A 16,466-nucleotide genomic window follows, 5' to 3' on the forward strand; every position below is an offset into this window, starting at 1 on the left:
CTGGGCCTCTTAAAACATTGTTTGGGCAGAGTGATTTGCCAGGATCTTTTCAGTGTCTAGCCCATTATATGCAAAAGAGCTAAACAGCATTTTAAAATATATAGTTAAGTATAAACCACGTAACTTTTTTATACAATTAACTGGATTGGAATTGACTAAATTAGTTTACATTTTAATCTGTGTTGTATTTTAAATTGGATTATGAAATTGTTAACTTTGTGCTGGCAGTCGGCATTGGCAATCTTGTGTAGCCCATAGTTTTAAACTAGCTAGAATCCTTTAGTGTACAGTTTGACGAGTTTCATCTCACCTATTTAGGCTTTTTGGTGGTTTGATACTTGACATCAAAAGGAAAGCACCTTTTTTCTTGAGTGACTTCAAGGATGCATTAAGCCTGCAGTGCCTGGCCTCGATTCTTTTCCTATACTGTGCCTGTATGTCTCCTGTAATCACTTTTGGAGGGCTCCTGGGAGAAGCTACAGAAGGCAGAATAGTGAGTACAAAGAATGGTAGTGGCCAGGCTTTTAGATCTTCAGAGGCAAGTGACTGTGTGCATTTGTCTCATTTATTCATACTTTTATTTGAAGAGTTTATCCACAGCCCTTGATTAGCCTGCCCCAAAGCAGACATTCCCCAAAAGGTAATTGCTGTGGAAAATGTGAACAGGAGAGGATGCACAGTTAAGGTAAAAATGTTTATCCTGCCTTACTGGGTGAATGGCTTCATGAATTAAAAAAGAGCTTTCATTGCCTTTTTGGAAAGGGACAATAGAATTGGCTCAAAAAATGTAAGCACTAAAGCTGCACCATCTCAGTAGGCCTACTTAGGATAAGTCAGAGGCTCAAGGTGGATAGCTAACCAAGCTTAATGGCCTTGAGTAGTAGGCCTGTGTGGATGATAATGCTGATGATGCATTGGCAGAGGAAGCAGAATTGTATATTTAAACCATGGACAAAATATAAATGTTTTTTCACTAATTGTGTACTACTTTATATTCTTAATAAGAGGAGATAACCAAGGTTTATAAACAGAAAATACTCTTCATTTTAAACCTTAACAAATTTGGCTATAGAGAAATATCTTTTTAATCTTGGTAATGCCATATTGGATAGTATGCAGACTATAGCCATTTTAACTAAATTACTTACTAGGGCTTCGCAATTTTCTTAAAGGGGGAAATGGTCACATCCACTATTGTATAAAGTCAGTGTTTCAGTGTGAATTAGCTAATGACTGTTAATTAAAATAATTTATTAAACGTATTTTCTATTTTTAATTTTGTTGTGAAAATGACTTTTTTCTTTTAGGGAAAATATAAGGATGTATTTAAATTTTTCTTTAAAACATTTTAGGATTTTGATTATACAAAATACAAAAAAAACTCCATACTGCTTTTCAGAGCACACCTTTAAACTTGAATTTAGTACTTGTTTACACTTGTACTTATTTAACTGGACTTTATTTTTTGCAAAGAAGGCTTGTGACTTGAACATTTCCTTATTAACAGGAGAATTTTAGCAAGCCGTTGGCTGGTACAAAATCTGCTTCCAGAAATAAATTACATTCTTGTACTGTGCCATAATTTTATTACTCTAGAGTTAAGAAGTAAGTTTTCAGGCAGTTGGCATAAAAACATTAACATGGTTTGTACATGTACCTCTTATGCATAACTTTGAAAATGTGTTCCTTTTTAAGATTTGATTTTAAATACCTTCTTTTTTTTAGCTGTCTGGGACTATTTGCGGGCTTGTTCCTGCCTTCAGATACTTTGGTGTGCATCAATGAATATAATAAATTAGTTACTGTGCACGTATGTTGAAGCACAGTAGCTGACTTTGTAAGGTACAAAGTTTGTGTTCAAACCCCTCCCTCACATTCCCAGAGAATGTCACCTTCACAGTACTCCCTGTCCCTGCCACCATCCTGATTCAGAGCCCAAAGTTAATGCATTGATTGAACTAAAATACTAGTTTGAGGTTAACACTTGAACAACAGACCAAATTGATACATCATCTTTTTATGTGTAGCATGCAAAATTCCTTTTATTGCCCCAATTCAGAGCCCAGGTTTAAGTGCCTTATTGAATTAGGGCTTCAATCATGTTTGCTTAGTTTTAGCTTTCTCGGGCATGAATAATTACAGAAGAGCATTTTTTTAAAAATTGCAAGTCAAGAATGTTCTTGTCAAACTCATGTCTTTTCATATTTTATTTTTTGACTGGCTTAGGTAATTTTTTAAAACTTAAACAATGTTTTAGGTCCAAAGCTCTGCTTTTTCTCTCTTGTAGTGGTTTATAACGTTTTATTTATTTATTTTAAGAGGAAAGTGTTTTAGTAAAGCATGTAATTCAAGGACAAAAACAAATAAATAGTTTACCCTAACAAAGAGAAATGCATTACCAGGTGGGATGCTGGCTTACTACTCCATCTTTTCATTGTCATGTATATGTAAACCATTATTGTTCAGTAACACCCACTCACAGTTTTTCTTTTGTAATGCTTGGTTGACTGGTGCAGGTTTGATACAGCACACTGTGTCAAGTTTTCATACAGATATGCTGCAATATCTTCTTTCTTCCAGAGAAAGACAGTTTTTCTTTTTCTTTAACCACATTTGATAGACCTTGTGTTTGTTAAAATTGTTGGTGTGTGCTTTCCTCCTTAGCCTTCAGAATGAATAACTTGTTCTTATGGGTATGGATAGCTTTACAGTTGTTCAAGAGTGAGGCATTCCAAATCTTTTGACCATGATACTGTTATTTCAGTGCTGTGTTAAGTTACTTATGTGTATAAAGCATCAATATCAATATTGGTTTTACTGTTTTCATTCCTAACTTTATTTCTAAGTTGGTGGTTTATAAAATCATAAGTGTGAAAACATGGTGATAAATGTTAACCATAAATGCAATGTGTCACAGCAATTTTTTTCCCTCCAAACAGAGTGCAATAGAATCTCTCTTTGGAGCCTCATTAACTGGGATTGCCTATTCTCTGTTTGCTGGGCAACCTCTTACGATACTGGGGAGCACTGGACCAGTTCTAGTATTTGAAAAAATATTATTTAAATTCTGCAAGTAAGTAATATTTACATTGACTTGATACGTTTTCTGAACTTAAGGATAACTCAGACTTCCTTATAGATTTGTAATACTGAAAGTGGAAATCTGCAAGTAGGCATGGACTAAAACCAGACTTTACATTTTAGTTGGGCTCCATTTTAATTCTCAGATGCAAACCTGGTTTTGTGACTTCGTGTTGGGGTTGGATCAAAAGCCAGAAGATATCTGCCTTTCGCTCTGGTGACCATAATTTTGCAAGAATAGCCTGCAAGATCTTGGCAATGTCAAATGTCAGTTGAACCCTAGTCTTGATTTGGCCACAAATCTAAACCTTGTACCCTTGCCTTGAATTTTATCTAGATCCAGATACTGTTTCTATCCCATCTCTAGTTACAAATTTAAATAGATTAAATCTTGCTTTTGGAATTATAAATAATTTGATACATAATCTATATTAGACTTATAAATATAATGTTTTAAAACTACTTTTATGTTTAAAAATTGTAACAATCTTACACAGATGAAAGAAAAAAGGAGGATCAACATTTCCTTGTGGAAGTCTTTTATTGTGTTTTTTTATATATTTCCTTGGTGGTGTATCTGTATCAGTATAAGTTATCGTTCACTTTCAGCCATAATGTTTGACAGTATTCGTTTTCTCTTTGATCTTCTAGAACAGTTCAGATATGTGGATTGTGGTTCCTCCCAACCAGCAAATTAAGAAAGCACACTTAAGACTTTAGATCTTAGTCTTGACATTTAGCTGTTAAATTCCAGCATGTAGAGACCGCTAGCCCTAGCATGCTGCAGCTAGAGGAGAAAACAGGACTTGGAGTATATAAAGAAACTCTTTGCCACTTGGATGTGAGGCACTGGTTGATTTCAGCAAGGAAACCAGGATTCCAGTCCTGTGCCAGAAAAAGTCAGACAAAGCAAAGAATTACCACACCTTTCTGCCTAAACTGCAATAGTGACTTTGACCCTGACAGGGAACCCTGAGGCTGAAAAGGTAGACAGCCTTAAAGTATACCCCACACCCTTTAGGTGGAGAGTGGGTTCATACGCCCCCTACCTACATAACTGCTCGTTGGATCCCAGCACCCTTTCTCCATAGTAACAGCTCCAGCCCTCAGGATGAGGAAAGAAGTAGAGTCCCAGATGTTTCTGCCTCAAACAAAGGCTGCCCTCAGGTCAGGATAAGCAAGACTCAAGAGAGTACAAGTGCAGGGACAAAAATTTGTGCCTTACCTTTTTTTTACAAGATTGAATGGTTTACTGTTTCAGGTAGCCTTAAAGTTTTACTGAACACCTGTATTTTCTTTTTTCAAACAGGGACTATGGGCTTTCCTATCTTTCCCTGCGAACCAGCATTGGTCTGTGGACTTCATTTTTATGCATAGTATTAGTAGCAACTGATGCAAGCAGCCTTGTGTGTTACATCACTCGATTTACTGAGGAGGCTTTTGCAGCACTCATTTGCATTATATTTATCTATGAAGCATTGGAAAAGCTTTTTCATTTGGGAGAACTTTATACCTTCAATATGCACAATGACCTGGATAAATTGACTTCATATTCGTAAGTGTCAGGTTTTTTACATTTTTTTACACCAGGATAATACTAATGGAAGACCTTACAGTCCATTAGTAAAATTTCTGAATGTATAAATGGAAGTTTAAATGAACATATATAATAATATGCTTTCAAGAATTCTTTTTAAAAAAAAGCCTAATAATTTGAATGCTTGAATTTTTGCATCTTGAATGTTTTTATTACATAGTCATAAAATTGCAGCTTTGCATATAGATAGCCCAATCTCAGGTACATATAAGAGAAAGCATGGTAGGTATGGTATAAATTTCATATAATCTCTACTAAATGTTTAAACATGTTGGGCCAAGTCCTGCTCTGTTATACCAGTCTGAATAGTTACGCTGACGTAAATCTCCACTAGCTGAAGATCAGTTTGTTTTGCTATGTAAAATCAATTTGTTTTGCTGTACACCTGATATGGTGTAGTAAATCTTAAAACTTTAAAATAATATATGTACATATATGAGAAAAGAGTTTTGTCAACTGAAATATTTAGTACTGTAAAAAGTTTTCAATAATGTAAATAATAATATAGACTAAATTTATACAATAAGGATGGAAATTTTGTACCTTCAGATTTTTTTTATTCACCGTCTATCTTTAGATGCAGTCACAAGATGTATATATTTTTTATTTTTACTTGTTATGTTTGATTTTCAGGCTCGGGTTCATTGGAAAACCGTTTCTCTAAGCCTAGCAAATAGTTCAACTATCTTCTTGCCTGTCTCTGGTTATTTGAAATAACTTGTCTTTATTTCTCTGGCCACCCATTAAAACCCACAATAGCTACATGAGCAGGTTCTTTTATGGAGTGCCAGTATTCCAAAATGCATTTCACTTGCAAACAAATTTGCTAACGTGAAGTGCAATTCAAGCATAAAATTCAGGTTCATAACCTCAGATTTTTTAATTCTGTTAAAGGGATGCTGTCAGCCTGAATGTTGTAAGATAATTTTCTTTTCAGATTGAGTGCCCTATGATGTTTGTCTTTTTTAAAAATTGTTTTGGGGTTTTTCTGCTCCCTACTTAATGTTTATAAGGATCTTTTCAACAATGGCGAAACTTAATGACTGAACAGGTTCAAAAGTGAAACTGACTCTACCCAAAGTCTGTCACATGTACAGTATAAACCAGATAGGAAAAAGGTTGTCTTTTGTCAACTGTTCAGTTATATTCATTATAGTAGGCACCAAGTTCTAGAAATAAATGTGATCTCCCCCCCTCAAGTTTATGTCCCTTTTATAAGGAAATTTTTTTATAAGTACCTGCTACCTGTTTCTGGACAGAGACCTTTGCTTTATGCAGTTTTGAAGGAATTTAATGTGTTAGAATTTGAGAGGAAAATATATGGAACACTTTTTCCTGGAACTCTTCAGAAAATATTTCTAATAGTTCTTTTTAATAAAGCCACTTTCTTATCTCATGTATTTCACTGCACATAATGAGGAGCCTTGTACTCTGTCATCTTTATGTAGTAGTTTGGGATCGAAGTTATTGTAGCCACTTTAACTTTTTACAAATGTAAATAGCTTAAAATTGCAACATTGTGTTAAGAGTTTAAAAGTTCAAAAGCAAACTGAAACAAGAATGAAAAGCTCTTTACTGATACTTAATTTTACTTTTCAGATGTGTGTGTTCTGAGCCTCAGAACCCTAGCAATGAAACTTTACAGATGTGGCTGAAGACCAATACATCTGTGGATACTGTAACATGGACTAACCTCACAGTTTCTGTGAGTAACTCAAAAAATTAAAACATGAGGTTACTTATTTTTCATCTTGTTTCATCCCCCAGTTGAATCTGGATCAGCTTCTTTAGAATTCTGTATATGCAGAACACTTTTAGAACACTAGGGGAGAATTGAAAAGATGAAAGAATATTTTCTCCCTTTTGAGTAGGTGGATGCCTTCTTTTTTGTGTTATGATCCATGCCAATAATTTTCAATTTCACAGTAAGGGCTTGATCTAAATCTTAAACATTTATCCATGCATGCTTCTGTATTTGACAGGCAGGGCCAAGTTCTTTCAGAGGCTTGGTGATTATTTTGATATTAATTGGTAATTGTTTTACTGTATTAATATATTATCTTAGAAACATTCATTTTTAATAAGATATGAGGCCTCAATTCAGCAAAAGATTTGTGTATGTGCTAAGATTCATTGACTTCAGTGGACTTAAGTACATGTGTAAAGTTAAGCATGTTATTTAAGTGCTTTGCTAAATTAGAGTCTGAAAGTTGTATAAAGTACATTTGAGGATCATTTTTTGGTTCGGGAGTGAGGGAGATGTAAAGATAAGTCTTCAATTGTAATACTCTATGCTAGGACCAAAAGTAAATACAAGTTAAAAAATTTTTGTTTTAGGAATTATCCACAGTCCTAAACGGTAGTATAAGAATGTTTGTCTGGTTTTCTACTACATAAGCAACAAACTCTGAAATTTCTCCCTTGATCCTCCCTAGACACCTTTGGTCTAGGACAGAAACAAAATTAACAATTTAAGATTTGCTTCCAAACTTCTCCAACTTTAGGAGCATATGCTGAGAGCATTTGATGCATGGTCCCTACCTCCCTTAAGTCTTGGGGTAATTAGTCTATGTAGAAAGCTTCAGTATAGACTTTGCGCTTTAAAAAATAAAAACTGATTGCCTTTTTCAGTGCAAATTTTTTGTTTTGGTGAGTTTAAGGGGGAGGCCTCAAGTTATAATGCTCCTTTGAATGACCTTTATTTTAAAGAGTGTAACTTGTTTTTTGTTTTTGTTTGTAGGAATGCAAAAAGTTTCATGGTGTGTTTCTTGGATCAGCTTGCGGTCATCATGGCCCATATATTCCAGATGTTCTGTTTTGGTCCGTGATATTATTCTTTACAACATTTTTCCTCTCCTCTTTTCTCAAACAGTTTAAGACCAAACGTTATTTCCCTACTAAGGTAATTAGGGTTCACTGCCATTTTGCTTTGAAATGAAAGCCTTTCCTTCTTGCATACAATCATGTAAATCACTTCAGTTTTGCTTTTACTTACTGTGTTTCCAAAGGTTCAGAACACTGTATTGAGAATATTAGTTTGCTGCTATCATTCTCCCGGTGAGACAGAAATAAGTGATTGATAATTGGCTGATAATGCTGTAAATTTAGGAGTTAAAACTAAAAATATAGACACTGAGACAGAGGGTACTGGAAATGGTTAAAAGTTCTTGAAATTATGATAACTGAACTGTCATTTTCTTAAATTCTTTACTGTATTCACAACAATGAGTAACTTAAACATTCACAGACCTAAGCAGGCCCCCAAATCCACATTGGGATATAGTCAGATCTCACAAAGTGATGAGACATCCACACGGTTTGTCACATCCATTGGCACAGGATGATGGGTTGATACCTAACCTGGGGGAAAAAGTATATCGCCAAACACAAGAGTGTTGGGAGCAACATCCCTTCACTCAGCCTCTGTTAGAGGGCTGATCTAATCCTTGCTGCTTGGATCAATGCCAGAAGATAATTCCTTTTAGCCAAAAGAAAGTGGGGAAGATTCTTGTGAAATTTAAACCCATACCCACATATGCACATTAACCAGTCCATCTTCCATACCTTGAAACTGTCCTACAGTATAACCCAAATTAGCTGAAGTATAAACATGCAGATCTCAGTAAAACTGTAAATTCTAAAGTGTGCTCTTGGAAATAAGAGTGACAGTGTAGAAACAAGATGTAAGAAAGGAAGGGATGAGCAGCCAGCCAACTCCCAAGTGAGAGGAGATCCGTGAGATTAGTCAATAGCACTGTTGGCTGGCTGGTGCTACAGCTCTATTATATGGGGAGGCGTCCTGTGGGGTAGCCACTACAATGTTTTGCAAGTTGAAAAAGTCATCACTATTTGTGCAGGCATCTTGCAGAAAAGCATCATGGCTATTGTTTCATAGTGAAATCATACCTTATCATATATGGAAGGCAACTATACTAGGTATGTAGTGTTTAGGATGGGATTGGAAGTTTAAGAATAAAAATTAGACTCTGCAGCGTGGGGCATGGGTCACTTGCTGGAGGATTCTCTGCACCTTGAAGTCTTTAAACCACGATTTGAGGACTTCAGTAGCTCAGACGTAAGTTAGGGGTTTGTTACAGGAGTTGGTGGGTGAGATTCCGTGGCCTGTGTTTTGCAGGAGGTCAGACTAGATGATCATAATAGTCCCTTCTGACCTTAGTCTATGATTCTATGACTTTTGCTATGGGATGGCCATTGTATTTTATATTTTGAGGTGGAGGCACATGCATCTTGTTGGGCTGAGGGACCTGTTTTAATGGTCTGGTCCTTCTTTTAAGGCTAATGGAACCCAATCATTTCCAAAGGCCTTTAAAGGAATTTGTTTCCTCCAACAGATCACTTCTTTGAGGCTAGGATTTAAGATAATATTTTATCCTCCATTAATAGGATGGGCAATAAGACAATAGGGTTATGGTCATAGGTCACTTTAATTTACAGATAAAGTATGAGAGAAGATAGTGCCAGGAATTGTGGGCTAAATCTGATCTGTTCGATCATTTAAAAAAATTGAACTAATTTAAAGTTGCAAAAATTATCCATTTTCACAGGCATTAAATATAGCAGTGAAAATAGCTTGTATTTTAAGATACCTTTTTTCCCTTCTAGGTGCGCTCTACAATCAGTGACTTTGCTGTATTTCTGACCATAGTGATCATGGTTCTGATTGACTGGCTTGTTGGAGTTCCTTCTGCTAAATTACATGTTCCTGAGAAATTTGAAGTAAGAAACAAAAACCTTGTCCATTTAAAAAGGTTTAAATTATCTGCAATTTCATGGATAGTTGAACAGTGGAAAAATGAAAAAATTGCTGTTAAATATGGAAAAAGAAATTGACTTTTTTTGTGTTTGCAAAGAAATACACTGTAATATGCGTGTTTTTTCCATGCTAATTTTTTTTCTGGATTGATTTGTGTTTTTAATTTCTCGGCATTTTCTGTTCTGGATCTAATTTTCATCTGATAAAGAAAGTTCCTGGAGATCCTTGCTATTCTATCTCACAGAGTAGCATGAACCCTTGTTCAGGAGAGATGTGTAGAAGCCAAGAAAAATGGAAAGGATTATGTTGTTTTGTCTTGCTAAATTTTTTTCACATAAACCACACCCTCATATGACTTAATGTTATAATAATGTACACCTAGCAGCTAATTGCACCACTCCTTCAGTCCACTAACTAAATGCGTTTTAGGCATAAGCCCTTGGTAAGATCCTCACCTACACCAGTTTTGCTGAGGACGTAGCACTAGTTATCAAATCAATGGATGAGCTACTTGTGGCACCTAAATCCATGAAAGCTCAGCAGCAAAAGTTGGCCTGAAAATTAATTGGGGTAAAACCAAACTTCTTACAATTGGCAGTTTTGATCAGCCTGCTGGCTTTAGCATCTTAGTGGGTGATCACCCCAATTGAGATTGATGATGATTTCACCTAGGTCTGCTCTGTTGTTGATAACATTGGAAGCATCAAGAAGCAACTTGACGCCCAAACTGCAAAAGCGTAGTCAGTAAAGGGGCACCTGATCAAGAATGTTCTTCATAAACTCAATATGCTGATAAGTAGAGAGACAAACTGAGGATTTATAATGCTTTGGTGGCCAGTATTTTGACCTGTGGGATTGAAACATGACCTCTCGGTGTCAAAATTGAAAATAAGTTGGATATCATTCAGATGAAGCATGTATAAAAGATTGAAACTCTCAAATGGACAAATTCAAGTTGAATGAAGAGATCCGTTTTTCTAACTAAACATGTCCCACTACCTCAAACTGTCGCCCAACACTCTAAAATGGTATGGTCATCTGCTCCGAAGCATACCAGCTTCTTTATGGGAAAAATCTTAGACTTTCCATCAATAAAGTAGGATCAAAAAGGCCCCCAGAAGACCTAAAACATGGCTGGTCAGCATCAACAGATGCCTGTCCCTCACATGCATCCTATCCTGTAACACCCAGACTCAGGACAGAACATGATGGACGCAATAATGTTGGTGACCTCTATGCTGTCCAAGTGACAGCATGAGAACAAACATAACATAATCTAACTTCACTCCAAGACATTTTCATTAATTTAAAAACTTGAATATGATTCTTTTAAAAGGCATTTTTAAAAAAAGTATTTAATCTAAACTGAGTTTGACCTATTTATCATAGCAGGCATTTACAGTTATAGACTTTCATTCCTATTACTCAAATTTGTTTTCCAGCCCACTCAAAAAGACAGGGGATGGCTCATAGATCCTCTTGGAGGTAATCCTTGGTGGACACTACTGGTAGCTGCTTTTCCTGCATTACTCTGTACCATTCTCATTTTCATGGACCAGCAAATTACAGCAGTAATCATAAACAGAAAGGAGCATAAGTTAAAGGTAATAGTTAGCTTTTCTTCATTTTTCGAATATATTCTGAACTCAATTGTAAGCATGTAAGACAACTTATTGCAAAAGAAACTTGTTCAGTGTTCTCTAAATAGGTTACATAACCGTAAATAGTGTAGGTCTTTGAAACATAAAACTAAATTGCAGCTACTTAAATGACCTGTTCATATCTAGTAACAAAACACATGGCTACTAGTGTGGTGGGCATTCTAGAAATCTATCTAGAGAATTTTTTTTAGTCATTTAGTGTATAAATCTTTTATGTGGTGCAAATCTTCATTTTTGCAGGTAACTCATTTCTTTACTTGACTTTACAGAAAGGCTGTGGCTATCATCTTGATCTGCTCATGGTTGGTGTTATGCTAGGGATATGTTCAATAATGGGCTTGCCTTGGTTTGTGGCTGCAACTGTCCTGTCTATAAGTCACGTCAATAGCCTAAAAGTAGAATCTGAATGCTCTGCCCCAGGAGAGCAACCTAAGTTCTTGGGAATCCGGGAGCAGCGCGTGACAGGGTTAATGATATTTGTTCTGATGGGCCTTTCTGTGTTCATGACCTCTGTTTTGAAGGTAAGAGATAATGGTTGTTCTAAAACATAGCATGTTTTATATTTTAATATCATTATTTACTATTGGATAATATAAGCAAGTTTAATATACGAATTAAAAGAAATCCACTTTCATTTTACAGTTGTCATTTTAGAGTTAATAGAAATGATGGCATAGATGAGAGTAAAAGACATCTGAGAAGACAGAGGTTATGATAAACACTCGTTCCTTATCTCAAATGCTTGATTACTTAAGACTCTTTTCTGACTAGTTATTTTTCAGTTTTCCAGGCTCAGGGTTAACTTGTGGCAGGTCTATACCCTAATGCAGCTAAGGCAGAGGTGGGCAAACTACAGCCCATGGGCCACATCCAGCCCGCGGGACCGTCCTGCCCGGCCCCTGAACTCCTGGCCAGGGAGGCTAGACCCTGGCCCCTCCCCCGCTGTCCCCCTGCCCTGCAGTTATGCCACCGTGTGGGCAGCGTGGCTTGCACCCGCCCAGCTCCCAGGCTTTCCAATAAGCTTGTCCTGCTGCTGGCATGGTAAGGGGGCAGCGGTGTTGAATAAGGGGCAGGAGGTCCTGGGGGGCAGAGAGGGGGCGGTTGGATGGGAGGGGGCGGTCAGGAGACTGGGGGGAAGGGAGCAGGGGGGGTTGAATAGGGGGTGGGGTCCTGGGGGGACAGTTAGGGACAGGGGTCCCGGAAGGGAGCGGTCAGGGGACAAGGAGTGTGTGTGTGTGTGTGTGTGTGTGGGAGGGGGGGTTGGATGGGTCAGGGGTTCTGAGGGGGGCAGTCGGGGGCGGGAAGTGGGAGGGGGCGGATAGGGGGCGGGGGCCAGGCTGTTTGCAGAGGCACAGCCTTCCCTACCCAGTCCTCCGTACTGTTTCGCAACCCCGATGTGGCCCTCAGGCCAAAAAGTTTGCCCACCCCTCAGCTAAGGGAGTGAAGGAAGAGGAAAGGTACGATAGCTCTGTACACCTGCTTGAGTGGCAATAATATAGAATAGGAGAAAGATTAAATGTACACTTCTCAAGGAAATGATTCTATAAAAATGGCATTGTGGTATTTCATGTTTGTCTCAGTTATTTACATATACTGTGTTCTCACTATTCACACAATGTTGTGTTTTGTCTATTTAGCAGTCTTGCAAACTTACTTTGGTATTGGAGCATCAACCTCAATCCTCTCTCTTCTATGCATCGCCATGCATAATAAAGGTTCTGCAGGTTATATTAGGGCCTCAGTTCACATCTGCATTATCTCTAAATTATTCTTTCACTGCTTACAGTGATAGAGATGGCCAGGAATTTTTCAATGAAACCAAAACTTTTCCCTGAAATCTATCAGTTTTGATGAAAATGCGAGCGAGAAAGAGACCTCCCCACAGACTAGGTAATAGCCTGGTGTATAGGAAACTTGCTTGGAATATGGGAGACCCTGAATCAGGCAGAGAAGGGACTTGAACCTGAGTCTCCCACATCCCAGGTGAGTTCCCTAACTACTGGTGTGTGTGAGGGCGTCTGTTTTTTTCCACAAATTTTTTTGAACATGTCAAAACCTCAACATTTTTCATGAAACAGAATTCTTGTTTTCTGACCAACCCTATTCATATGGCTTTAAAGTATTAGAGGTTGACCATGGGTGTTACAATAAATAATGGTCTTAAAGAAGAAGTTTTGATTAGATTATAGGAAAATATCCAAACAAAGCAATCTAACAATGGGAAAGCCACCAAGAGGTCACTAAGGCACTATCAATGGAAACATTCAAAAACTGATCCTCTAATACTCTTAACAGAGTATTGTAGAGAAGTAAAGATGCAGAAGATTGGTATCTGACCTATATTGTTTCTTTCACATTTCACAAATTCTAAACGTTTAATGCCTGATTTTTATGAAACTCAGTTGTTCAGTTTCCATGGAGCCAAAGGCAGCTGGAAACTAATAATGAATGTCTACTCCTTGTGCAATACTCCATCTAATTTTCTTTTTAATTTAAATGGCTATTGCCTTTCTCTTTTGCTTCCAACTACCCTCTCTCCCCGTTATGCTTGGCTGTAAGCTGTTGCGCTGTTGTTCAATATATTGATGGAAAGCACATATTTATTTCTTCGTACCTGATTAAATGTAGTTGTAGTTCAACCCCAATGAAATTTCTTAGTATGCCTATTTAATAGGAAAATGTCCTCACTGTGAGCCACCCCACCATATATAATGAACATGGCTTGGGCACGATTCATGATTCTGTCTCTCTGTCAAGTTTCAGTAAAGGCCTGTGTTCAAGATTAGTTGTAAGATGCACATGTATATCCTGGTTGTCTTCAAAGCATTTAGAACTTTTCAGTATAGTCAACTGGAAGGGAAAGTCAACCTTGACCTATATCCTATAAAATACTCTTCATTAGAATATATGGATTATAAAGGCCTGATCCAAGGCCCATTAAGTCAATGGAAAGATTCCCATTGACTTTTGTAAGCTTTAAAGCAATCCTTTATCAGAGCAAAATATGGCGTTGCAGAATTTGAAGAATGGATAGTTCAGGAGATTTTAGAGACCTTTCATTTCACTTGTGTTAGCTGGATTAGTGACCGAAAAGCAAATACCATATGATAGCATATTATGTGAAATAAACTGGTGGTCTCAATCCATTTCTTAGCAGATGGCTGTCTGTATTACATAAACCAAATTATTTGGTACTAACTGGCACTCAGGTTGCAGTGTCAGACAGGCCAAGGATTGATTAGACATGCAGACTTTTCTTAATCCTAGAGGCAGTCCCTTTCGAACATGGTTGAAGCACAGTGGCAAACCTGCCCTCTTCCTTGGTGCTGCCATGTTCTGCATTTATTCTCTGGTTAAATAAGGGACTTCGGTCTCTACATATGTCAACCTAGCACTGAAAAAAAAAAGAAAAAGAAAAATCAGATCCCTTACTTTAAGCACCTTCCATTAACCTGGACTGCCATATTTTACTTTGTAATTCTATAAATGCAAACTTTTAACTTTGTTTTTCCCCCCTAGTTTATTCCAATGCCAGTTTTGTATGGTGTCTTTCTTTACATGGGAGTATCTTCACTAAGGGGCATCCAGGCAAGTTCCATTTTTATTAAACAAGCTGATTGCTTTTTTTAGAAAACATTTTGTACTTGATAAGGCTACTAAAAAACCCACTAAAGTTAAATTGTCTTTGCCTGGAATATCCTTTCTATGAATAGAAACATACCACGTGCTCAGGGTAAAATTGCAAATATGATCTGAAATCAGTTGCTTTGCATCAAATGAAATGGGAACTTTAAAATGTCATTTTATTGAAATGTAAGTAAAGGTACAATGTATTGTCAGATTAGGATGTAGAAACGTGTACTGAGCATTATGTCTGGATAATTGCTCTTATTTCTGGGACACTTAAATTCTGGCATGTGTTCTTTCACTGAGCACTTGTTGAACAATATGAAATCCTTAAATATTGACACCCATTTTCTAAAATACTAAACAAGTAGTGACTTAAATCAAATATACACTACATTAATGCATTTCATGTATCGGCTGTAAAATGAAAGAATCTTATTTTTAATATTCCCAGTGTCTTTAATTATCCTGTCCACTTCTACGTGGATAAAATCATTAACTGAGGATGACTTTCTTCTCAATATATAGTTTTTTGACCGTATAAAGTTGTTTGGAATGCCTGCCAAACATCAACCTGATTTGATCTACCTCCGTTATGTGCCACTCTGGAAGGTCCACGTCTTCACAGTTGTTCAGCTCACCTGTCTAGTTCTTTTATGGGTGATTAAAGCCTCTGCAGCTGCTGTTGTTTTCCCTATGATGGTAAGTTCTTTCCCAGCATCTTCGGGAATCTGTTCATTTTCCAAAAGGATCTGTGGATTAATGTATCTCTTCAGGGTTTATTTGCTGACTAAAAAAAGGTTATAGTAAAAATCCTCCTTTTTGGAAGCCAGTTACGATTTCTTTCTTTTCTTTAAAATAAACATCAGATTTAATTGAAAAGCTATAGACTTGGTAAAAATTTATGTTCTATGGTAGTTATCTCAATGGTCCATCTGTTCTTTTAGTAGTGAGTCAGATCTATTTTTTTGAAGTTATGATGTGATAACCTTTCTATGAGTAGAAAAAATATTCTGTCCTTGGTTTAAGAAGCTGATAACGTATTAGCATATACATATTTTTATTTTTCTGACATTCATATAAATATATTCTAAAGGATTCTTCTTATTTCCTGAAAGGTGCTAGCATTAGTTTTCATTCGTAAGCTCATGGACTTATGTTTCACCAAACGAGAGCTTAGTTGGCTGGATGACCTTATGCCAGAAAGTAAGAAGAAGAAAGAAGATGATAAAAAGAAAAAGGCAAAAGAGGTAAGTGTACAAAAGGCCAAAAGTGAGTTGAAAGTTGCGAGAGGAAACTGCTACAGAAAACCTAAGCAAATACCCTAGTATTTAGAAGGCAATGTAATTGGCATGAAATTTAAAAAAAAAGAAAAAGTAGTTTACATTAAATAACCATTAGGTTTTTATATCTAAAGTAATCAACATTTGGAATTCTCTGCCATAGGAGTTACTGCCACAATCTCTGTTAGGATTCAAGGAAAGAATAGGACAACTATAAAAATATTAATGGTATGGAATTTGATACCTAACTGTGGTTCAGTGGATTTTTCAAATTTAGCATCAGAAGCAATGTCTACCATGACATACTGGTTGTGTTGGGATTTTCACCAGTCTCTAAAGACATAAGGTGACACCCTGTCCCCAGTGAAGTTAATGACAGAACTCTGCTGACTTCATTAGGACTAGGATTTCATCCACTGCATGTGACAGGGCTGTAGTTAAAA

The 16,466-nt window shown here is 36.9% G+C and overlaps 1 protein-coding gene across 10 annotated transcripts in view; it reads left to right on the forward strand.

Moving 5' to 3' along the window:
* The window catches only part of SLC4A7 (solute carrier family 4 member 7), a 160,741-nt gene that overhangs the window by 129,782 nt on the left and 14,493 nt on the right, over positions 1 to 16,466 (forward strand). For 7 of the 10 annotated variants that reach the window (XR_005224001.2, XM_043540905.1, XM_037890402.2 and 4 more), the window contains 11 exons: positions 319 to 493; positions 2,940 to 3,073; positions 4,391 to 4,636; positions 6,278 to 6,383; positions 7,419 to 7,580; positions 9,302 to 9,415; positions 10,895 to 11,056; positions 11,383 to 11,634; positions 14,633 to 14,701; positions 15,269 to 15,442; positions 15,859 to 15,990. Coding sequence is in view for 9 of the 10 variants with exons in the window: in XM_043540905.1 (XP_043396840.1) it covers positions 319 to 493; positions 2,940 to 3,073; positions 4,391 to 4,636; positions 6,278 to 6,383; positions 7,419 to 7,580; positions 9,302 to 9,415; positions 10,895 to 11,056; positions 11,383 to 11,634; positions 14,633 to 14,701; positions 15,269 to 15,442; positions 15,859 to 15,990 (1,726 nt within the window). In the remaining variant the exon portion in view is untranslated. Of the gene's footprint in view, positions 1 to 318; positions 494 to 2,939; positions 3,074 to 4,390; positions 4,637 to 6,277; positions 6,384 to 7,418; positions 7,581 to 9,301; positions 9,416 to 10,894; positions 11,057 to 11,382; positions 11,635 to 14,632; positions 14,702 to 15,268; positions 15,443 to 15,858; positions 15,991 to 16,466 lie in introns of those variants that run through there. The other 3 variants (XM_037890400.2, XM_043540907.1, XM_037890403.2) reach the window with 2 other exon arrangements.

The sequence above is a fragment of the Chelonia mydas genome, chromosome 2 (genome assembly GCF_015237465.2).
Source record: "Chelonia mydas isolate rCheMyd1 chromosome 2, rCheMyd1.pri.v2, whole genome shotgun sequence".
Lineage (NCBI taxonomy): Eukaryota > Metazoa > Chordata > Testudines > Cheloniidae > Chelonia > Chelonia mydas.